At 38.9% G+C, this 23,676-nt stretch overlaps 1 protein-coding gene across 2 annotated transcripts; it reads right to left on the reverse strand.

The window, feature by feature from the left end:
* Positions 1 to 447: 447 nt before the first annotated feature.
* On the reverse strand, positions 448 to 23,337 carry NAPG (NSF attachment protein gamma). 2 transcript variants are annotated; one of them, XM_017514173.2, is made up of 12 exons: positions 23,036 to 23,337; positions 18,776 to 18,843; positions 16,831 to 16,915; positions 16,103 to 16,120; positions 15,172 to 15,202; positions 10,015 to 10,124; positions 9,832 to 9,898; positions 9,488 to 9,558; positions 4,979 to 5,057; positions 3,013 to 3,092; positions 2,307 to 2,436; positions 448 to 1,365 (listed from the first exon to the last, which is right to left on the reverse strand). In XM_017514173.2, the coding sequence occupies exons 1-12, from the start codon at positions 23,089 to 23,091 to the stop codon at positions 1,222 to 1,224; spliced, it is 939 nt and encodes a 312-aa protein (XP_017369662.1). In that variant the 5' UTR covers positions 23,092 to 23,337; the 3' UTR covers positions 448 to 1,221. The 2 variants fall into 2 exon arrangements, with proteins under 2 accessions (XP_017369662.1, XP_037589273.1); XM_037733345.1 differs by having other exon boundaries at positions 23,134 to 23,226.
* Positions 23,338 to 23,676: the final 339 nt, after the last annotated feature.

Raw genomic sequence — 23,676 nt, forward strand, 5'->3', positions numbered from 1 at the left:
TTCATAGTATATAGCATTTTCCATATCAAGTTACGACGGAGTTAAAATCAAAATAAAATGATTCTGGCGAAAAGAAATGTAACTGTACTAGGTTGATGGAAACATTACCTTGTTCTTACAATGCATAAAAAAGATATTTGCAGGCCGGGAGAGGTGGCTTATGCCTACAATCCCAGCACTCTGGAAAGCCGAGGCAGGCAGATGGCTTGAACTTAGGAGCCTGAGGACAGCCTGTGCAACATGGAGAAACTCCATCTCTACAAAAAATACCAAAATAAAAAAAAAAAATACTCTGGAATGGTGGCGCATGCCTGTAGTCCCAGCTACTTGCTGTAGTCCCAGTTACTCAGGACTGAGGTGGCAGAATCACCTGAGTCCAGGAGAGGCTGCAGGGAGCTGTGATTATGCCACTGCACTCCAGCCAGGGCAACAGAGTGAGACCGTGTCTTTTAAAAAAAAAAAAAAAAAAAAAAAGGTATTCATTAGCTATTAGCTCCTATTTGGTTCAGAGCCAAGTAGATATGGAGACAGTCACTATGTATTTTTTAGAAGGAAGAAATACCTACACTTCAGAGAGGACTGAAGGTATTTATAGAATCACTTTAATATGCAACCTTCAAAATTTTTCAAACTGATATATAAGAGCTTCAGTGCACCTTTTATTGAGCTAAATAATATTGTAAGGCTCAAAATAACTTCCTGTTCCCCTCATCTCTGAAAAGACATAATAATTTAAATGTATCTAACATCATAGGGGATAAATTTCCTTTTCCAAACAAAACAAATTTTAAAATAATTTTACCAGTAAACATCACTTTTAGCAGCAATTATTAAAAAAAATATAAAAAACAATTCACTAAGAGTAAGTTACAACTGTCCAAGAGGGAAGAATACCTACGTTTATTACTCCTTTTGTTTAGAACATAATTTATGTATAATTTGGCTTGTAAATTTTTTAATCAACTGTATTAAAACATGACAGTAGCTTTTCTGTTAACTTCTGCTGGTGTCTTAAAAAAGCTCTTATGGAAAGAAAAAGATATGCTTCACAGATAAAGGATATAACTGATTTGGGAAGACGGTAACTAAAAACTAGTTTTTATTAGGATCCAAAATCACCACTGTAATGAAGTACAGACATCCCTAATCTAGAACCAAGTCCTTGAAATAGCATGTCAGGATTTTCCCTTTGTTTTCCTTTTCTTTTCAGCAAGCAAAATACTAGCATAGTCCTCCTGAGTATTCATCTTCCTCTTCATCGGCAGCTGTGGCAGTGACACCATCAGGCTTGGCCTGTGGTGTCGCAGGTGATTTCTTCTTGATTCCCCCTCCTGGAACCACCAAACTCAGGCCCAGCTTAGCATACTGTCAACAACAGAACATGTTCTTAAAAGCTGGATAACTAGAATCCTGACACATTTTACTAAGCTCTAAAAAGACACAGCCTGGCTCTCCACCCGCATGAACACCAATTCTGCCATTCAGATGGAAAAGCAAAACCCAATAATGCTCTCTCCAGATGCCTCATGAGCATGGTGGGACAGGTATACAACTAGCAAAACTATCATAAATTTTTTAAAAATTTAAAAATATATATTTTCAAAACCATGTAAGAAGTTATTTAGAAAATTTTTTTTCTACATATATCATTACAAAACAACTGAAGACCTTAAGTTGATCTGATACTATGATGATACTCTAAAGGCCTAAGACCAAACAGGTACTTAGAAATCTACTGAGAAAGAGAAATGAGAAAAAATAGAAACTTATAGCCACAGTTCACTTTATGTGCAAGATATCATGTAAGGGTATTTCTCATACACAGACTAATGTATTCTTCACAATAGTCCAGCAAGACAAGTACTAGTGGCTTCATTTTTACAAATGAGTTAACTGAGGCTTTAGCTAGTTATCACAGATTGCCAAAGGTCTACTGAATTACAAAGGCCACTACACAATGGGCCTCTTTCAGATGGTACATCTAAAAGAAATGAATATACTAAGCAACCCATAAGACAACAGATAGAGGAAAAGTTGAGAAAATAGCCTGAATTTTAAAATATGTATATGGTCAAGAGAGTTAGATGGGTGAGTAAATGGCTATAAACCACACAACTAACATCTGTTTTATCTAAATCTATGGTGAAATTCAATGCAAGTGGTCAGTTTCCTCATGAGTAGTAGTTTGAGAAGAAAAAAAGAGGTAGAAGAAAAAAACTCCTAAGTACACGGGTAAAAAATAATCTCAATAGAAACCTCTTTCTTTCAAGAGAAAAGATTAAAGATATGCAAACAGGCCCACTTACATCATTGTCCATGTACTTGAAAAGCGGCGAGTTGCAGACGTCTGACACTTGATCTTGGTCTTGCTGGTCATAACCTTCAAGAAGCTGTTCCAGCGCAGCACAGTCTTCACTGCCATTAAACCCGGGGATGCTGCAGTAAGCACAAATCACACATCTTCACCTTCTCCTTAAAAGAACACATCTCAGCCAGGGATGATTCTGTCCCCTGGTATGTGACCATGTCTGCAGACATTTTGGTTCTTAAAAGTGTGGGAATACTAGTGGCATCTAGAGGGCAGAGACCAGGGATACTGCTAACCAACCTGCAGTGCACAGGACAGGTCCGACCACAGTTATCCAACCCAAATGTTAATAATGTCGAGAGTAAGACTGCTCATGTTGAACACTGAGAAAAATCCCTCATTCTGATTTCTGTAACATATAATCTGAGAATTTTTCCCTCTTTTTCTTGTTCTTTTTTTCTTGGAAGGCAAATAAAACAAAATGACTAAAGTCACTGATTTCCATGGAGGTCCCCAAGAGAAAAATACAGGAAAGGGGAAAAAAAAGTATAAAATGCCCACTGTAAAAGATAAAATGGTAGAGGAGCACTCCTAAGATTTAGAAATAAGTTCCATGGCCAGGAACATTTGTCCTAGCAGCAATCTTGGTTGTAGAAACACAAGTGTCGACAATGCAAGTCAAAAGGGCGCAGACAATGTCTTACCTATAGCTCTCCCGGACACATCTTTCTGCAGCTACGTAGTCATTTCTGTGTAGATGAACTAAGACTTGAGCAATTGTTTTCTAAAACAAAAGAGAGGATCATGGTCAAATTTATGTGTGTTTAATAAAGTCAGTATCCTGGCAGTATTAAAAACACCTGGAGTTTAACTTTCAGAGTCTTTGTTTGTATAAGGGGGATTTATAAATGCTGTAGTAGCTTCCACAGGACACTTGAGGGGAAATAGCCTAGAACCGCACTTTTCCAACTCTCGTGTCCTGGGATTTGGTTACATGAAGACAGTAAGCCTGAGGCAAGCCTGGGATTCACCCATTTCCAACAAGCTCCAGGGGGCACTCTTACTGCTGGTCTGGGGACCACACTGTGACACAGGCCTTAGATCACAACCATGTTTTAAAGAGAATTTCCTTCAAATATCTACACAGATTAAAGCTTGAAACATGAATAAAAAAGAGGAGGGGGACCCATAACTCCGCAATGATACTTACAATCCTTAAAAAGAAACTAGGAAAATGATGTATGAGTGAAAACCTCAGGTAACAGAAACAATGATAGCACTGATAAGTAAACAATAAAAGCAGTAATAAGACCAAAGATATGAGTGATAAATTATTGGCAAAATAGGTCTTTGTGAAGTATTTCTCCATCTTTTTTACCTCTACTGTTTAGGTAACTTTTACTGATCTATCTTCAAGTTCACAAAGTCTTCCTCTGTCATCTCTATTATGAGATTAAGCTTATCCAATATTTTATTTCAATAACGTATTTTCCAGCCCTAAAATTCCAATTTAGTTCATTTGTATAGTTCCTATAAACACAATTTTTCAATAAAAACCAACAGAACCCCTCTTCCATTCATTTCTATTGTGTTCACCTTTACCTCATGGAGCAACTTACAGTTGCTTCAAAGTCTTTATGTGATAATGCCAACAACCCCGATCACTGCAGGGTTGGCATCAGTTGTCTTTTCTCCTAAAAACTGGTCATATTTTCCAGGTTCTTTGCATGTTGAATAATTTTGGATTGTACTGTGAATGTGATACAGTGCAGCTTCTGCTTAATTTTCAGGAATACAGATGTTTTCTGCAAGTAATCACCCCAGGTAGGTTCAGACTACATGTGGTACCTTGCTTTTGGTGGATGGAGGTTCTACACTTAGTTAAAATCCTTTGCTACGTGGCTTTGGGCCTGTTCCATGCATAAGCCCTTCAGAGGGCAGTGCAACACTTCGACAGTGATGAAACCGTAGCTCTCCAAGCTTTGCACTGCTACTCTGGGGCCTGTCTCGGCACAGCTGAAGAGTAAATCCAAGTCTTGTGTGGGCCACATCCATACTTAGAGGAGACTCCGTTTCCAGCTCTCTCCTTTCTGGGATTTTCTCCTTGCTCTCTAGCTCATTTTCCTAGTTCCTCTGGCAAAAGAGACTGGGGTCCTTGTGGAGTTTTATTGACCTGAGCCATCATCACAGTGTAGCTCCATGCCTGGGGCATAAGCTTAGAGCAAAAGTCAAGAAAACAATGGGACCTCTTTTCCCAGTGCTGGTTAGAAAGACAGGGTTTCTTTTGGAGTTTTCACTGTTGCAGCCTGTGCTGCCCAGCTTCACAACTGCAGGCTTCTCTAAGGGCAGGGCAAGAAGTGGAAAAAAACCCAAGAAACTCACTCCTATAGTGGTTGTTTCTCCAAGTGTTTGCTCCTGTCCTTAGTCTATTGGCTTGCATTTACTTTTCAGAGTTCAAGGGTGGTTGCTTTTGCTATCTAGCAGATTAGCTGTAATCAGCAGGGAGACAAGCTGTATTGGCCTTACTCTACCTTGGTCAAAAACAGAGGCCCATGAAGTATTATTTTACAAAAAACATAGAAATATCCATAGAATCCTTTCCTAGGTACGTATTCAGACCAGTAGAAAAAATCTGATGTAATGCCAAAAACAAACACATTCAAAGAATACCTTGTAACAAGTTGGATAATTCTCAATTTCCTTATAAATATTTTTTTCTTTCTGAATAGAGAGTGCTGCCTCATCAAACCTAAAAGGAAACATAGATATGTAAAACAAGCAGGTCTAAATCATCTATAGCAGAGGTCCCCTGTGAAATGTATTTGACATCATAGACTGTAGAGACACCAAGAGGACAGGTATTAGCAGCTGCCCCAGGACCCAGGTTTCCACACACTCTGCTCATCTGGCTTGCCTTTCAAATGTCTGACTCCCCACTTTCAGACAGTACACTGACAGAAAAAGCAAAAGAACTCAAGGATGGGTTAGGTCAAACAGGGAGTTTTAACCTTGGTAAGGACTGTCCAAAAATGAGTTTCTGTCAAACAAACTTCTTTGTGATATATAGTTGGGATGATCACCCAAGATTTCTTTCCTCCAGACTGAAAGAACATCCAGACACCCCAGGGCACCCCGTGCTGTCATCCAACCGTGTCCCTCCATCACATACTCCACTGCTGCCTCAGTGGCCCTAGCAAGCTCTGAGGTGCCTAAGAGGGCAGCATTGAGGGGGGGGCTAGTTAGAGACCTAAACAAAATCCTTCCTGCATCTTCAATCTTCAACATTCATCTTTTCCATTGACTCTCACACTCTTCTTTTCTTCTATTCTGCCCAATGGCAGAATGAAGGTGAAAGCAAGGAAAGGGGTCACTAAAAATTTCCCCCCAAATGTTCCAGGCCCTTATCCCTTTCTCCCTCCCCCAGCCCTAATTCCATCAAATCCTAATTGAATCCTCCTTTTCCCAAAACTGTAGTATACTCCACATACCAGGAATCCCTGAGTAGCACAACTTGAGACTGAGTGAAATGTATAGTCTTCAGCCATTGCTCTCATCCCAATAAGCGTCCAAGGTTATGGGGGCAACTACCAGGGGTCTGGGCATTGGGATTACATACAACCAACTGCCAAAAAGGGCAAGGGTCTGTACTATTGGGATCCAAGGGGAGACAAGTGGTATTGTAACCCAAAGTAAAAATACAAAAATGTTATGCTCTATTTTTCTATATGTTATTTTTATTTATTATTTATTTTTTGAGACAGAGTCTCACTCTTTTGCCTAGGCTGCAGTGCAGTGATGAGATCTCAGCTCACTGCAACTTCCACCCCCTGGGTTCAAGCGATTCTCCTGCCTCAGTGTCCCCAGTAGCTGGGATTATAGGTGCATGCCACTTTACCCAGCTAATTTTTGTATTTTTAGTAGAGACAGGGTTTCACCATGTTGGCCAGGCTGGTCTTGACCTCCTGACCTCAGGTGAGCCACCCCCCCTCAGCCTCCCAAAGTGCTGGGATTACAGGCGTAAGCCACCGCATCCGGCCTGTGTGTTATCTTTTTAAAAATAGTTGCATGTATACACACACACCCACACCCCTCCCCCACCACATCACACACAGTGGCTTGGCTTATGCTATTATGGCTACTTACATCATGAGTTAAACTGAATCTTTATGGGATGTACCCTGGCAACTTAGTGTCTTATAAAATGACACTCATTGAAGAAATGCATTCTGAATTTCCAAAGGTCAGCTTGGTAAAATTTTGGAATAAAGTCAATTTATAACTTGGGTTTGGTAGCAGAATTCTAAGAGTATTCCCAATTCTTCCCTCTTGTAAACACTTCCCGTATAATCCCCCTTTAAGTGTGGGTGTGACCCTCAAAATATGATGGGCCATCCTGTGATTAGGATACAAATCAGCTGACATTGAGTGAATCACTGTCTATGTGGGCCTGACTTAATCAGGTGGGCCCTTAAGTTAGAGACTGGAAATCAGAGTGAAGTGCTCCTGATGGCTGGAATTAGCAGCAAAGTGCCATGCTGTGAACCAACAAGAGGGGCATATGGTCAGGAACTAAAGGAGAACTCAACAACTGAGAGCAGTTCCTGGCCAACAGGCAACAAGAAAACAGGAATCTCTGTCACACAGCTGCAAGGAAATCAATTCTGCCAACAATCAATGAGCTTGGAAAAGGACCCAAGCCTCAGATGAGATCATAGTCCCCTCTGACACCTTGATTTTGGCCTGATGAGACCCTAGCTCTGCTACCTAGCGACACTAGGTCCTAGCTACATTATATCCAGACTTCTGGCCTCATGAAATTGTGAACTCATCAGTGAGTATTGTTTTAGGCTGCTAAGTCTGTGGCAATTTGCTATGCAGAAATAAAAAATTAATGCAAGGCAGACTACAGCTTCAAGTATATACATCATTTTTAATTGTGACCCTGAGCTTATCACAGACCCTATTTTTATAAAATGAATTCGGAATATTCTGTGCTTATAGTGTTCAGATTATATTACATTCTAGTAGCAATCTCAGTATTTTAAATTTTTCATATATTTAACTATAAAGGGTGCATTCTTTACACATAAACTGTTTAGCATTTCTATGTGCTAATATATAGCTACCTAACAAAAGAGCCAAGCACTTGTATGAGCTGGTAGTCAAAAAAATTGATTGACTTTGCTAAAAGGCCATGAAATTAGCATATAAACCCATCTATTTTTAAATGTATCCAGGAAAGTAATCATTACTTACTATAATGAAACATAGATGATTTCAACTTTCCCATCGGGCAATACTTAATATTCCTAACAAAATGACAAGAATCTGGTTTTGCTGAAAACAGAATAAATTGTTTTTATCTTCCTATAACTCAAAAAAAGTTAAACCCAAATGAAACAAAATTGAAATCCCACAGAAGGAAATGGTAGGAAACTGTTATAGAATCTCATTGATCCCCAAGCTTTCAAAAGACACTTTCCTCACCACGACTCAAACTCTTCTTCTGGCCCCAACTAGTTCTTGAACTCCAAACCAACTGGCAACGTTGGTAATGTTTTGAGGATGATGGTGGTCCCCATCCCTAGTGGAGCTTTCTAAAGGAACATGCACAGGCAGCTAGAAAACATTCTTCAGCTGACCTCCCCCAAAAAGATCCTGGCCTCTCTCCTTTCCTGTGCTATTCTCTCTACAACACAGCTTTAGTTGATCTATACACCTTGAGAAACAAAATGAAAGACGTGGAAAACAAAATACCTCATGGGAGCTGAGGCAGTGTGGCTCTCACACAGAGCTGTCGTTACCTTCTCCCCCTTCCTGCAACTTCATTTTCTCCACTTTCCATGGAGTCCTATAGTAACAGGTTTAGCACTCTAGAAAGTCACTGGGAACCTTGTGGAGGAGCATTAGGAGGCAAGAACAGATGAGAAAGAGGTAAAGTATGCTCAAACTTGCCTCCTGGCTGCCCTGAGAAGAATGAAGGATGCTGCTTCTAAGACATGGGGCCCCTGCTCGCTAGTCAGAACCTCAGTATCACCTCACAGTTCAGCTATTCTGCCACAGCCAAAGCACCATCACCAAGAACAGCTCTGCTGCTGTAACAAACGCTTTCAAAAACTAAACTGAACCATTTGTAAGTTGGGAATTGTCAGAGTTAGCATTTCAGTAACTGATTTCTGGGAAGCAATAAGTAATAAGATGAATAAAGGTAATGACCCAGGAATGATACATAAACTTTGCTTCATGATTAAAGTTCTAATTTAAAAACAAAATAAAATTTCGTTTCGAATGAGACCAACAACCAAAAAACTACTCAACGAAGGAAGGTCCTATAAGCAAAGTAGTTTATCTAAATGAGATTGTTTAACAGTTAATTCTAGATTAATTTATTCTCATGCTACTCTAGACAGGTTTAAATCATATTTCAGAATCTGCAGTATTCATGAAGAAAAAAATTAATTCAGTCTCAGAAAGGACAGATTCATCAGTCATTTCTACTTTGAGTCCTTGACACATTAAATGGATCTTGGGTCTTTTCTGTTAGTGAGAAGCTTTGGGTAAATTTCAATTAAGATATCTGCAGACTTACTATCTCCTAAAAATGTTTATCTTAAATATTATTGAGACAGAATTTTATTAATGATAGAAATTATTTACTAAAAGTAAACTGAGATAAAGTAAAAAAAAATAAAAAGAAAACCCAATAGGATTTTAGCTTTCTGAGGTTCAACTATTTCTGTCTCAGATCATGTTGAAAGGATAACAAGGTAAATATTCCATTAATGACACTATTTGTCAAGAACCTGTCAATTTTCATGGGTGAGTGTTTATGCATTTTTGTCATTTACCCTAATACTCTTATTTTTCCTTGAGAGAGATACCATAATCCAACCAAATAACAGATGAAGAAAACTGTTCGCTCTCGTGCTGCGGAGCCAGGGTTCAACCAGTAAAAGTATAATGCATGATAAATTTGGACATTACACTTTCAAAAAACAACAGATCTTTTAATATCGAATTCAGTGTGCCTACTGTCTAATAAATGTTAATATTCTATTGTGTTGCCTAGTGTGTCTACAGCTTACACCAAAAAATTAACAAGCTATCCCCCAAATTACTTTCCAGTTCTAAATGTGGATTCAAAGTATAAACACATAGGAATAGTTCTTAAAGACATACCTACGTCCTCGTACTAGTAGTCTGGAGGCTTTTCCTAATAATTCAACTGCCTGTCGTAACCGTTCCTCATTCTGAAGGAATCAAAGAAAAACAAGTGTTGGCTGTTTTAACGTTGAAATTTTTTTATCTCATAATATTTATTTTGTAAAGAAGTAATACCACTGGATCAAGGGGGAAACACGAAAGTTGCTGGTCCATTTTACTACTTTCTAGCAGAAAAGAAATAGCACGCAACTGTGAGCAGGGAAAAGTTTTAAAAGTAGTCACTGCATTTATTTATTTTCCTATGTATTATTTATCTAAACATTCTAAATAAGTAAAGAAAAAATAAGACTCAAACTTACTTCAAACACATTAGCTGTCTGTTGATATAACTGTACAGCCTTTTCTGGATCAACATTTTCTATAAGCCTGAATTAGACAAGAAAATGTGATCTACATGAGAAATGGAAAGCTTGTTTTTCAAAGACTTTATTAAAACAAAAAGACAAGACTTCTATGCAGAGACTGGTGCATCTCACACTCACTTTCCAGCCCGCTCCAAAGCCATGGCTGCCGTGTCTGGGGTGCCATTTTCTAGATACATCATGCTTGCTTTCTCAATTAGCTGAACAGCTTCTGGTAGTTTCTGCATCTCCTTTGGGCAAAGGATACAGCACAGATCAGCAAATGCATTAATTAAAGAAAAACAGAGTTAACAATCTGAAATGCAATTATTTTTTTAAGTTCCAGGGCACATGTGCAGAACGTGCAGGTTACATAGGTATACATGTGCCACAGTGGTTTGCTATATACCTATCAATCCATCAACTAGTTTTTAAGCCTCGCATGCATTAGGTATTTGTCTTAATGCTCTCCCTCCCTAGCCCCCCATCCCACGAAAGGCCCAGTGTGTGATGTTCCCCTCCCTGTGTCCATGTGTTCTTGTTTAACTCCCACTTATCAGTGAGAACATGCAGTGTTTGGTTTTCGGTTCCTGTTTAATTTGCTGAGAATGACAGCTTCCAGCTTCATCTATGTCCTTGCAAAGGACATGATCTCATTCTTTTTTATGGCTGCATAGTATTCCATGGTGTATATATACCACACTTTCTTTATTCAGTCTATCATTGATGGGCATTTGGGTTGGTTCCAAGTCTTTGCTATTGTAAATAGTGCTGCAATAAATATATGTGTGCATGTGTCTTTATAATAGAATGATATATGTTCCTTTGGGTATATCTCCAGTAATGGGATTGCTGGGTCAAATGGTATTTCTGGTTCTAGACCCTTGAGGCATCTCCACACTGTCTTCTACAATGGTTGAACTAATTTACATAAACACCAAAAGTATAAAAGTGTTCCTATTTCTCCACAGCCTCGCCAACATCTATTGTCTCCGGACTTCTTAATCATCGCCATTCTGACTGGTGTAATATGGTATCTCATTGTGGTTTTGATTTGCATTTCTCTAATGATCAGTGATGATGAGCTTTTTTTTCCATATTTTTTGGCCACATAAATGTCTTCTTTTTCTACAAGGAACTTAAATTTGTAAGAAAAAAACAACCCCATCAAAAAGTGGGCATAGCATATGAAATGCAATTATTTTTGACTATACAAAACACTGTACAGCAATAAATGTATTTAAATGCAACGCTTTACATGATTATTCTTTCAATCAAGCTTCATTAAGCCCAAAAATATACCAGGTAATTTCTACACAGTTCATCATCACTTCATAGGCCTTTAGGAAAACTATGAGAATAGAAAAAAAAAAAAAAAAAAAACCTTGCTCCTTACTGTTTTTTAAGCATTTCTTATTCTTTAAACATTTACTAAGTCCCTATTATATATAAGACCTATGCCAAATATCACAAACTGGCAGCCCAATGACTCTATCTCACTTTCAAGTGTGTTTTGCTTGATCCATGCAGTATTTTTAAATCAGTCTTTCACAAAAGCTGTTTTATGGCTTTCCTCAAAAAAAAAATACATATATATATATATATATAACTCCACACATATATATATAAAACTCAAAAGCTACGGCACCAGCAGGCTTGCATCCCTGAATGGCAACAACGAGCTGGGGCTGGATAGTGCTGTCCCATCAGATGAGCATGCACCTCCTGGCACTTCTCCCTGCTCTTCACTTCCAACTTCCCTCCATGTCCAGGCTGCTTCATTCATTTCAGCTATTCCCATAGGACCTGAGTTCATCTGAGTTTACAACCTTCTTCCATGACTGATAAATTCTGTGTCTTTAACTTATACATCCCAGGATCATGCAGTCCTAATGTCTAACATCTCCAAATCAAACATTTTTGAAATAGACTAAAAAAAAAATCATTTAAAAGCTAGTTATAAAGTTTACAGGAACAACTTATTTAGTGTTGACTTGCTGTATCTTAAGGTAGGCTCCACATTGCATCTTATGGGTGGTTTACAAATCTGCCTATTCAGTCCCTTGCGAAGTCGACAAATTCATTAGGATACCCCTAACAAAACCGGTCTCATTTTCAGCAACCCCAAAACATACTTTATTATTTAGCTATGGAAACTAACAACAACAAAAAAAAACAGACTGAAAGATAATGAAATAAGGCTGCTATCATTCACTCAAGCAGAATGATACAATAATACATCTCCAAACCTCAGTGAAAAAATAAAAACGATACTTTGTTATAAAACCAAAGGTCAATGAAAGATTCCGACTCTACAATATTTGCTCAAGGATATCTGAATGAACAGGGAGGTAAACCTAACAATTCTCTCTCAGGCACTTTAGTTCTGAGGGTCATTTTGGTTTTTAAAGAATACAACTGAACCTTGAACAACAGGGATTTAAACTGTGCAGGACCAATTATATGCAGACTGTCTTGCTCCTGGGCTACCCCTGAGATAGCAAAACCAACCCCTCCTCTTCCTCCTCCTCCTCAGCCCACTCAAACGTGAAGACCATGATGAGGATGAAGAGCCTTCTGATGATCTACTTCCACTTAAAGAACAGTAAATATATTTTCTCTTCCTTATGATTGTCTTAATAATATTTCCTTTTCTCTAGTGTACTTTATTGTAAGAATACAGTATAAAACATATTCCATATAACATATGTATCAACTGGCTGTTTATATTACTGGTAAGACTTCTAGTCAATAGTAAGTTAGTGGCTTACACCTGTAATCCCAGCACTTTGGGAGGCTATCCCAGCACTTTGGGAGGCTGAGGCAGAAGTATCACTTGAGCCCAGGGGTTTGAGACCAGCCTGGGCAACACAGCAAGATGCAGTCTTTATTAAAAAAAAATTAAAAATTAGCAGGGCATGGTGGCATGCACCTATACAGCTACTAAGGAGGCTGAGGTGGGAGGATATTTGCTTGAGTCCAGGAGGTTGAAGCTGCAGTAAGCTACGATTGTGCCACTGCACTCCAGCCTGGGCAACAACGTAACACCCTGTCTCAAAAAAACAAAAACGGTAGGCTATTAGTAAAGTTTTGGGGGAGTCAAAAGTTGTATGTAGATGTTCAACTGCACAGGGCATTGGTATCCCAACCCTGGGGTGGTTCAAGGGTCAGCTGTATTTCTTCCTCTAATTTACCTATCCATTAATTACATATTACTGTCAATCTACAACATAAAAGCATTTGGGAGGATAAAAAGAAATAACACAGGGACTATCTTTCATTAGTTTTACCCAGTAGATTAGACGGACAGAGCAAAAAATACAGTAGACGGCAGTATAAATGCCATTTAAGTCCTATTTGTTGTTTAAAAATTAACGACTACATCTCCCTGCTTTTGCATAAAATCAAGTGAGGCTGTGAGTAAGAGGTCCAACCACAATATTGATACTTCTCCATAAAAAATGATGAGCTGCCTACTTGAAAGTTATACCCTTTACCATAAATATGCCTATTTTCAATGGCTGTGTGCCTGTGCAGCAAACAGGATATGAAATCATGGCAGTCATCAAGTGACAGAACCAAAGGTTGAGCCAACAAGTTCCTGTGGCTTCCCTTGTGCATCTTTCTACAAAATGGCACTCGCCAAGTCTTGCTGGGGAATAAATATGAAGGTGTGTATGACAAATTGATAGAAATTTCAGCCCACAGAATTAACTGTGGACCATGTAGCTCAAGGCTCCCATGCTCCCAAGACTATCCACAGGCATTTAGTTTAAATATAAGACAATGCCAGAAAGCATTCTCCTTCATATTTCCCTATCCATTAAGTTGATTTTCTTTCATCCAAAGTAGCGCCTTTCCAACACTCAAATTAAATACATACTTGAGCAATAGAAATGATGCCTGAATAATAACTTTTGATGAAGATTCAAATCTTAGTACAGTTGTTGCAATATAAACTGAGGCTGTGAGAATTAAGAGTGGTTGAGGATTTCTCAACTAAGTGTATCCTAAAAACAGACATGAAGTACACTGAGACTGTAATAGCCACCTGGGAGCTTCCTAGTTCTCAGTGGAAAATGAGACAGAAGACCAGAGCAGATCCCTGGCTTCTCTGGCTGTAAGAGAAACTCTAGTTGCAAAGTTACATCACCAAATATCAATTCAGTTGCATGTTCGGCCAGAAAAGCTATATTTCAATGGATATATAACAGTTTTTCATACGAAGAATCACAATTTCTTTAAATACTTTCCCATGATCAAAAATTTAGATAATTGCCATTTCTTCAAAAAACATCCTGATGCATAAATCTTTGCTATCTCTCTCTCTCTCTCTCTCTCTATATATATATATATATATATATATATACATGCGCGCGCGCGCACACACACACACACACACATATATATATATATATATACATGACAGATTCACAAAATTGAAATTCCTGGGTCAAAGGCTATAAAATCTTTTAAATTAAGCATGTTAACAGCTATTACTAACGTTCTTTAACCTTTCCAGTATTTCTTATTGTTCTGCAAGGAGAATGTGTCCACTGAAAAAAAATAAGTTCACATTACAAAAGTCATAGAAATTAAAAACAAAAACATTACTAAGGTAAAAGTTCTTAAAAACAAAGCTTTATAATAAATACTTGAAATTAGCTTTTACCATTTTAGAAAAAAAAATTTTTTTAAAAGAAGAAGATTTTATTTCAACTGCCAGCTGGCACACTGTGAGAGTCAATATCATATGTTCCGTCTCACCACACCAGGACATTAATTCCTAGCCTGCTTTTGGGGGCAGAAGTACAAACAGTGGCATAGGTGCATTAGTCGGAGAATGAATAAAAGTAGCAAAAGCTTAAATCTGTGGTTGTCTCTGCTGCCAACTGTTGTCCACACAAGTAAACATCTCTTCTTTCTATAACCCATGTATGATGATTTTTAAAATATTTATAACCATTCGGATGTCCTTCTCAAAAGTAGAGACACTTCCCAAAGAGCTCTTTTTATAGCAGTAAACATCTATCCTGGTTATAAACCTTAGAATGTTACTGTTCCCAGTTCCCTCCGAAACATTTTCTCTTAAATTTCACTTTAACACTCTTTACCTTCAGACACACAGAATGTATTCTATGGGTCCAATTAATGTTACCATGGACAGAAAACCAACTTAGCACCTCTTGCCTTAGAGTAAGGATGCTTTTCAACTTCAACATAAATTCTACATCAACACCTTATAGTTATAGTTAATTTATTTTACCTACACACTAATTGTAACACAACATTACTGACCTTCAACATCATTCCAGCTTGCTCATAAGCTCTGCAAAAAGAATATAATTTCTCTGATGAGATCTTAATGAAATAAGGGGTAGGAGAAACTTTCTGTTGAGGAACTACTGGTAAGGAAAGTGACTTCAATTAAAATGGGCTCATGAACAACATATCACTTCAGACTTGTATTACCACACAATACAATTTTTTATTCTTTTTATTTTCATGGGGAATAATAGCTTAGAACATGAGACATTTGAGTTAAAGAGATTTTATTTTGCAGATGCAAAATTAAGTAAGGCTCAGTAAAGTTAAATGACTTTCCATCTAACAAACCTAAATCTATGGGGTTTGTTGTTTTTTGAGATGGAGTCTTGCTCTGTTGCCCAGGCTGGAGTGCAGTGGCATGATCTCAGCTCACTGCAACCTCCACCTCCCAGGTTCAAGCGATTCTCCTGTTTCAGCCTCCTCAGTAGCTGAGATTATAGGCATGTGCCACCACATCTGGCTTTTTTTTTTAATATTTTTAGTAAAGACAAGTTTCACCAAGTTGGCCAGGTGGTCTCAAACTCCTGACCTCAAGTGATCCGCCCACCTCAGCCCACAAATAACTACTCTCCACAAAGCAGGAGAAAGCTTCCTGCTTCATTTCCATAGATACTATTGCTATTAATCAGAGGAAAAAACAGATTCTAACTTATTTTTTCATAGACTAGTAAACAAAAAGCTCCTAATAAAATATTATGCCAAATTTAATTTAAACTCCTTACATTTTAGAGTTAAGAGTGATTTATTTTTTAAGGTTTAGGTAAAAACTGAAGCAAAGAGAAATGATTATTATTTAAATCAATACAAAATTTATAATTTGGGAAAAATTTACCAACCTACAGAAAAACATCAACATTTAAAACATAATTTGCAAATACATGAAAATATGAAGAATACTTACTTGGCAGCATGAAAAAGACTGAATGGAAGTAACGAAGTTAAAGTTAAGGAAAAAAGAAAAAAATCAATAGTTTCTAGAGATCTACCATTTAAAGACGGTTAACTAAATCACTGACCCAGGTGGTTCCAAAAGACAAATGCTACAACCAGGTAAAGAAGAAATAATTCAATGCCTGCTGATATAGTTTAAAACTACATAATTCCCCAAAACACTGACATAACACTGCACAGACTCTAAACTATTTCTATTATGCAATTCACTGAAGTGCAAAATTATTATGACTACACTTTGCAAGTAAGAAAAACATTTTTTATCAGTAAGTTTTCAAATACTTCTTATAACTCTTATTTCAAATAACTGAGGAAAACTGTATTTTTAAAAAACTGACACAGTAGTTTATGCATTTTCAATACCTGTCCTACTTCTTCATTCTTCAGCACGTCTATAGATTTCTCTTTCTTCATCACAAGTAAAACCATCATCAAGTAAAACCACAAACAACAGAAACTAATGTTGCTCAAATGTAGCTCTGCGAAGCACTGCGGACCTTACGATCAAACTTCACTATAAACACTCCTTCAGAGTTTAAAAACACACAATTTTTCTAATCATTTTCTAATTTAAAAACATTTTACTTCACAGGTAGTAAAGCAAATTTATAGCAAGAGACAACAGCTTATCAAAATCATCCAGTTGTTTAATTTCTTTTTAAAGGTTGAAAAAGATACGCCCTATTATTTTCATGGGCAACAGCTTCCCTCAGGCAGGCATCTTTTGCTTGCTCAAACTGTTTGGCATTTTTAAAAGCAACAGCTGAAAAAGAAAAAAAAATTGACTCTCTATTTCCATCATTGAAAACCTCAAATGAATCATTACTGAAATCTGCATTTTATATGAAGTATTACAAACACACTTATTTCAAATACTTAGGAAATTTCCAAAAACTATAAAATACTACTTTTTTCTAAAGCGATTTCCTTACAGCTTTTCCAATTATCAGTAACTTAGGAGTATTTTTAAGTTTTTCTTTTTTAATTGTTGACTACTGGCAACAAATCAGTTACTTCAATTCAAAATCAGTAAGTCTTTCTAACTCCAACACTCCCTAACACTCTCCAGGACAGGTAGATTCTTTAGTCACAAAAGACAGCACCTTACTTCACTACTTTTACATTTAATAATAAAACAGAACTTTAGGTGTAGGTCATTCAATTATGTAGAAAATGAAGACCAATAAGCACATTAAATAGTTTTTTATAATAAACCTTCTTTTGGCATAATCTTTAAATGTCTAACAATGCATTTAAAAAATATTTTACACTGTTTACTGTCTATAAAAAAAAATCTCACTGTTTAAACAGCTAAAGTATACTGCGAGCTGTTTTAACAGTGTAATCATCAAAGCAAAACAGGAATGCTTGTAAAATATAATCTTAAAATTTTGGAAAACTTTTCAAGGGTTGCTTATAAAGAAGCAGAAAGCATAATGTTTTAAGAAAAGTGTTATTTGTTAAAAACACTCTTAAAATTCTCTTTAATAAAATGTGAAAACCAAATACTGAACTATTCTCCTCCCTGCTTTTCTATCTGTTGCTTTTTAAAATTTTTACTCTGGTTAAATAGATTTTCCATAAGCCCTTAGAGAAAATAAACAAAGGATGCTTCAATGGGAAAATCTGATCTAAAACATTTATTTTTGAATGTAGTTCATGTTCTCAGAGGGATATAAAACAAATCTGTGTTAAATTTCCCTCACAGTGGAAACTTGCAAAACGTTGTTCCCTTCTGTGTTACAGAAGCCTCCTTGTAGAAGTAGTCCATAAAATTCATTAAGTTTGAACTTTTAATAATTTTAAAGTTTGAGATATAAACAGTTTGCATGATGCAAAAAAACAGAATTTACTCTCATTTAAATAAAAGTACTGAAGACTCATTTGCTGTTTATCCGAAAGCACTTGCCCTAGATGATCTCTATGCTAGGCTAACACATGTGATCCGGGTTATCGCTGAAATACAACTGAAAATGTGTTCAAGGTACTTTAAAATTTTGTTTTATTTATACTACAAGTCATCACAGATATGCTGAAAGCTATCATTCTATAATTTAGAATGCTAAATTTTTAGTAAATTCCCTTTCTGTTGCATATTTTACATTGTTTATATCTTACATACATATAAAATGATTAAAATACATATATAGATTAACACTTCATGAACGATGAACAGATACACTCAAAGTGAGGTTCATAAAAGTACCAAGTAAACATGATCTGCAGATCTCCTTAAGATGAGGATAAATTAACAAAAAAATTTAACAAACTCTTTATTCAACAGAAAGTATAACAGAGAAATATGGCAAAATTCATGGATACAGTATACAAATAACTGGAGTTGAAAAATATATAAGCAATGCTAAAAACCCACTGCTGTATATCACCAACCTCGCCCCATCCCTGCTGTCATAAACAACAGGTACCAAGATCTCTGACTCAGCTCTCAACACATCTGAAAATAACAAGAGGAAAAACACTCAACGGCTTGCACAGTTGTTCTGTTTGTTTTTTAACTATTAAAGCCTCGTAGAAAGCACATGAGTAAGTATTACGGTGAAATGAAGTTATCAGACTATTTTGAGATCACATACTGGAGCAACCGGACTACAGTCAAAAATACCTGCTTTTCCATATTCAGAGGCGGCACTGTCATAATCTGGCTTCCATTTTAAAAAACCAGTTTTCAGGCTAGAATGAAAAAAAAACACAGTTAACAGAAGTTACCAACCACATTTATAAGTCAGATCCCTGCTTCTAATAACCTTCTAGGTTAAAAAAACAAAGAAAAGAAAAAGGAGGAGCCATCACGCACAAACTCTTTGTGTCACCCTCCTCCATCCAAACTTATACCTAACAAACACAACCTCACCTCTTTCTCTTCCACTGTCACAGGTATGTGGTTTTCCTCCTAGAGGTTCTCAATTCATGGTCCCCGGACCAGCAACATCAGCACTGCTTAGGAACTTACTAAAAACGTAAATTACTGACCCCATCCCAAGCCTACAGAACCTCTGAGGTTTAACAAGCCCGAAGGTGCATTAAAGCTTAAGAACCTCTGAAGCACAGTAATGACAGCAGAGGGGATTCATGAAACTGAAGCACGATGAGAGGCTAGAGACATAAATGGAGGTGTCATAAGCAAATGTCAAGAGCATAGATGAGATCCCCTAGTGAGAATGCAGAGAGACAACAGAAAGACTAAGGAATACAATCACTCAGTGGAATGACAGAGGGAGTAGGCACAAAAGTCAAGAGAAACTGCTTTCCAGGATCACTACTGGCTTCTTGGACGCCAAATCAAAGGCCAGTTTTTTGAATCCTTATCTTACTTGCCTTTTCCTCAGTATTTTATTTCTTTTTCTTACTTTAAAATAATTTCAGACTTGGTTTAAACTAATTCAGTAACTGTCAAATTTGAGTGTGCGTAAGAATTGCCCAAACCATCTTAAACTCTAAATTTCATTCAATTAGTGAAGGCCTGCTTGGATAGAATACTGCTTGCTTCAAATGAATCAGGGGAGTACCTTAACTGAAAGATGGGGAATCTGAAATTAGCCCTCAGGAGTATAGCCTTCCTTTTGTTACAGCCATGTGAACTGCCAAAAGTAGTAGCCTTTTTTTTTTTCTTGTGATAGGCTCTCACTTGGTTGCCCAGGCTGGAGTGCAGTGGTCTGATCTCGGCTCACTGCAACCTCCACTTCTTGGGCTCAAGTGATTCTCGTGCCGCAGCCTCCTGAGTGTCTGGGATTACAGGTTTGTGCCACCACACTCAGCTAATTTTTGTATTTTTAGTAGAGAAGATGTTTCACCATGTTGGCCAGGCTGGTCTCAAACTCCTGGCCTCAAGTGATGCACCTGCCTAGGCCTCCCAAAGTGCTAGATTACTGACATGAGTTACTCACTGCATCCAGCCAGCCATAGGTTTTAAGTAACATTTTTGGCCAATTAAATTTATTTAACATATTTAGCATCTAAAACTTCTTTGTGTATATGGTGTTACAAGATTCAAATTAGCACAAGCAATTTTTCAAGCTTACCAAGAATTTCACTGCTCAGAAAAATAGTATCCTTGAATTATGGTGTGTCTACTCTAATTCACAAAATTGAGGAAATATGCAAAATTCTAACCCTCCATTCCTATCCCAAAACAAACACTACATTCTCTATATTAACATAATTTTTTAAATCCCACTAAAAACCAGATACAATCATTCAGTCACCTAACATGCTGTACACAGAAAGACCCAGAGAGTTTAAAATTGGGCAAAACCATCCCGGTCACATGGACACCACTACTGAGGAAGAAAGATGTACAGCTAATTTAGGTTTAGTAGCTATACCTGTTAGTCCTTTTCATTCTTTTTCTCCAAAGAATCAATAAGGAAACTGACCGATTTCCACAGAAAAAAGGAAAACAGCAACATTACCATCTGTGTAGGGGGATCCATTTACAAAATTACTCAGCAATACTGAATTGCATCATCATTAGAAAACAGAGAAAAATCAAGTATCTCCCAAGCTCCTGGCCCATTTTGCCTGCCACTCACTCAGTAACTGTCTAGCAGCATTTCAAACTAACACTTCAAGCCTGAACCCCACACCTCCTCACCCCACCTCCCTGCCCCAGACCTACCCACCAATCATGTCCATTAACCTATATCCCCTACCTTGGCTGAAGGCCTCTCCCCCTCCATCTCTCAAGTTAGAAACCTGAGTTAAGCTTTCATCTCTATACACAGGCAGGTTATTTAAAGCATGTCAGGCCATTACCAACTCTTCCCTGAAATCAATAACCCACTAACATGTCTGACACCACCTTCATGGGAGAGTCACCTTTCCTCCTCTTCCATTTCTCACACCCTGAACATATTACATTTTCCCTGCTTCATATCTCCACCATATCATAATGAATACTTCTATTCTAGCACTGAACATCTTACTTTTACTCCTCTGTTCACTTGTCTGCCCGCCTGTGAATTCTAAGCTCTTGAAGGCACCACTTTTGGTTACTCCAGTATCCTCAGTGGCTGGTATAGGTACACAGTGACAACTTTGTAAATGTTTACTGAATATGTCAAAATTCTCCCTCCAACCCTCTCCCCACAGTCCATTCTCTACATTGCTGCCACATTTTTCTTCTTTTTTTGTTTTAGACGGAGTCTCCCTGTCTCCCAGGCTGGAGTGCAGTGGCACAATCTCCACTCACTGCAACCTCTGCCTCCCAGATTCCAGTGATTTTCCTGCTTCAGCCTCAGGAGCAGCTGGAATTACAGGCACATGCCACCACACCAGGCTAATTTTTGTATTTTTACTAGAGACAGGGTTCCACCATGTTGGCCAGGCTGGTCTCGAACGCCTTACCTCAAGTGATCCACCTGCCTTGGCCTCCCAAAGTGCTGGGATTTCAGGCAAGAGCCACCATGCCCGGCCTGCTGCCACATTTCTTTCACCAAAAACAAATCTAGCCGGGTCCACTGGTTAGATGCCTACAAGAGCCATCTGAGAAGCTGAACCTTCACACTTTGGCCCCAGCTCTTCTTCACTCCAGTTTTTCCCCTGTCACTGTGACTACACTATAATCACTGTTCCCAGAGCACATTTTCAGGCCCGTGTATGATACATATTATAGATTGTGCATAGAATCTTTCACAGGATTGTCCCTCTGTCTAAAACATTCTGTATTTTTCAGGCCCTGCTCACAAATCATCTCTTCCTTAAATTTTCTCAGGCAGAATAAACTTCTCCCTCTATGTTACCTATGCACAGTTCATACAGCTTTTTTGTGGTCCCTATTCCACACACTATTTATTCTTACTACAATTTTTCCGTTTGCTCCCACTTGAAAGTCAGATTGTTGTGGAAACCTCCTGCACCAGGAGAGCCTCAGTACCTTACACACTGACTGCCTCGAGTCATGTGATAGAAAGGGCTTGAGTTTTTCCACTGTTTGAAAACTGGCTCTGCCATCTTTCACCTGCGAACCCTGGGGCAAGTCGTTATGAGGCTTCTATGAGCTTCACTTACTCTTACGAATAATGAGAATCTCTCTTTGGGCAGTTATTGTGAAGATCTTAACTTATGAAATTACGTATGTGAAGCACCCACCACAGAACACAGCACCGACTTTTCATTAACCCTGTCAGATAAAAATGAGCTGGAGTAATGAAACGGCGGGGGAGGGCGGCGGGGTGCCAAAATAATGAATTAAGGAGAATCAGTTCAGTCCCACGAACATTTGCTGGGTGCCTATTACGTACTGTACCAGAGATGGCAGAACATACACATCAAAGGACGAGGGAAGCACAGTCCTGGCCCACTGGAACAGTAAAATGCCAGATGACAAAGGTTCACAGAGGAGTTCTGGGGGTAAATCTATTGTCCTCTCCACACAAGGGGCTCTTCTAGGGCGGTGGTTCTCAACTGGGCGATGTTGTTCCCCAGAGGACATTTTTGGTTGCCACAAATGGAGAAGAGGTGCGACCAGCACGTCGCAGGTAGAGGCAAGGGATGCTGCTAACGAGCCTCGGATACAGACAGTCCCCACCACAAGAAGCCTTTAGAAGCTTAGCGCCCAGGTAGAGAAGCCCTCTTTAAAGACCAGCCCCGCAGCACTGAGCCGGGTCCCCGCCCACAGCGGCTCTGGGGAGCGGACTTCCGGCGGGGTGGACCCAAGGTGCTGCCCTAGGCGCTGGCGGCCTGACCCCGACCCCGACCTCGGAAGTGCGACCCCGGGGACACAAGCCCCGGCAGCCCCGCAGGCACCAGCGCGCCGTGCCCCCTCAGCCCCGTGCCCTCCCTCTCGCCCAGCCGGGTGGTAAGGCCGCGCCAGTGAAAGACGGACTTGGCGTCCACACACAGGCCCACCCGGCGTCTCACTCACTATTTCTCTGCTTTGGCGAGGTGCTCCAGCCCTTCGTTTATCTTCTGAGCCGCCATCTCCAGAGTTAGGTCTCTGACGTGGAGAAAGGCTGAGCCTGCCTCTTCCTCGAGCGCCCAGAATCCACTCGAATAGGCGTGGGAACGCCGAGTAGGAAGCTGGAGCGGCGCAACAGCCGAGCGGCTACGGAGGGCCGGAGGGCTCAAGCCGCTGCGGCGAAGCGGGGCTGGGAGCTGGTCGTTGGGCCCTGCAAAGAGACGTCGCACAGGCGCGGTGCGTCAAGGCTGGCCCCACCCAGGGCACCTGGCGCAGGCGCGGTGAGATACTGATGGGGCGTATTCTTTCACTCAGTATTTACAGAGCACCTAATATGTCAGGCACTGTTCTAGACACGAGAAAATCAGCAGACAAAAATACCCGCCCTCTTGAAGACTTGCACCAGGAGTTTTTCATTAATGTGAAACTACTGTGGATCTTCTTTGTAGGGTTAATTGGCCTTATAACTTATTACATCTGAAGATTCTCTGTATCACAGCCAGAATAGTATTCATCTATCTATCCATTCTACCTTTTGGATATTAATCGTATGTCAGTCAAGAAACGAAACAGACTTGTAAGCCCTGATTACTGTCAAAAAATCCACT

Source organism: Cebus imitator, unplaced genomic scaffold (genome assembly GCF_001604975.1).
Source record: "Cebus imitator isolate Cc_AM_T3 unplaced genomic scaffold, Cebus_imitator-1.0 Scaffold518, whole genome shotgun sequence".
Classification (NCBI taxonomy): Eukaryota; Metazoa; Chordata; class Mammalia; order Primates; family Cebidae; genus Cebus; species Cebus imitator.

Coding starts and splice junctions, on each gene's coding strand:
- NAPG (XM_017514173.2), bottom strand. CDS start 23,091: ATGGCGGCTCAGAAGATAAACGAAGGGCTGGAGCACCTCGCCAAAGCA. Junction 10,125..15,171: donor AAGCTGGAATGATGTTGAAG/GTCAGTAATGTT, acceptor CTTTGCCCAAAG/GAGATGCAGAAACTACCAGA. Junction 5,058..9,487: donor CTACTAGTACGAGGACGTAG/GTATGTCTTTAA, acceptor GTTTCCTTTTAG/GTTTGATGAGGCAGCACTCT.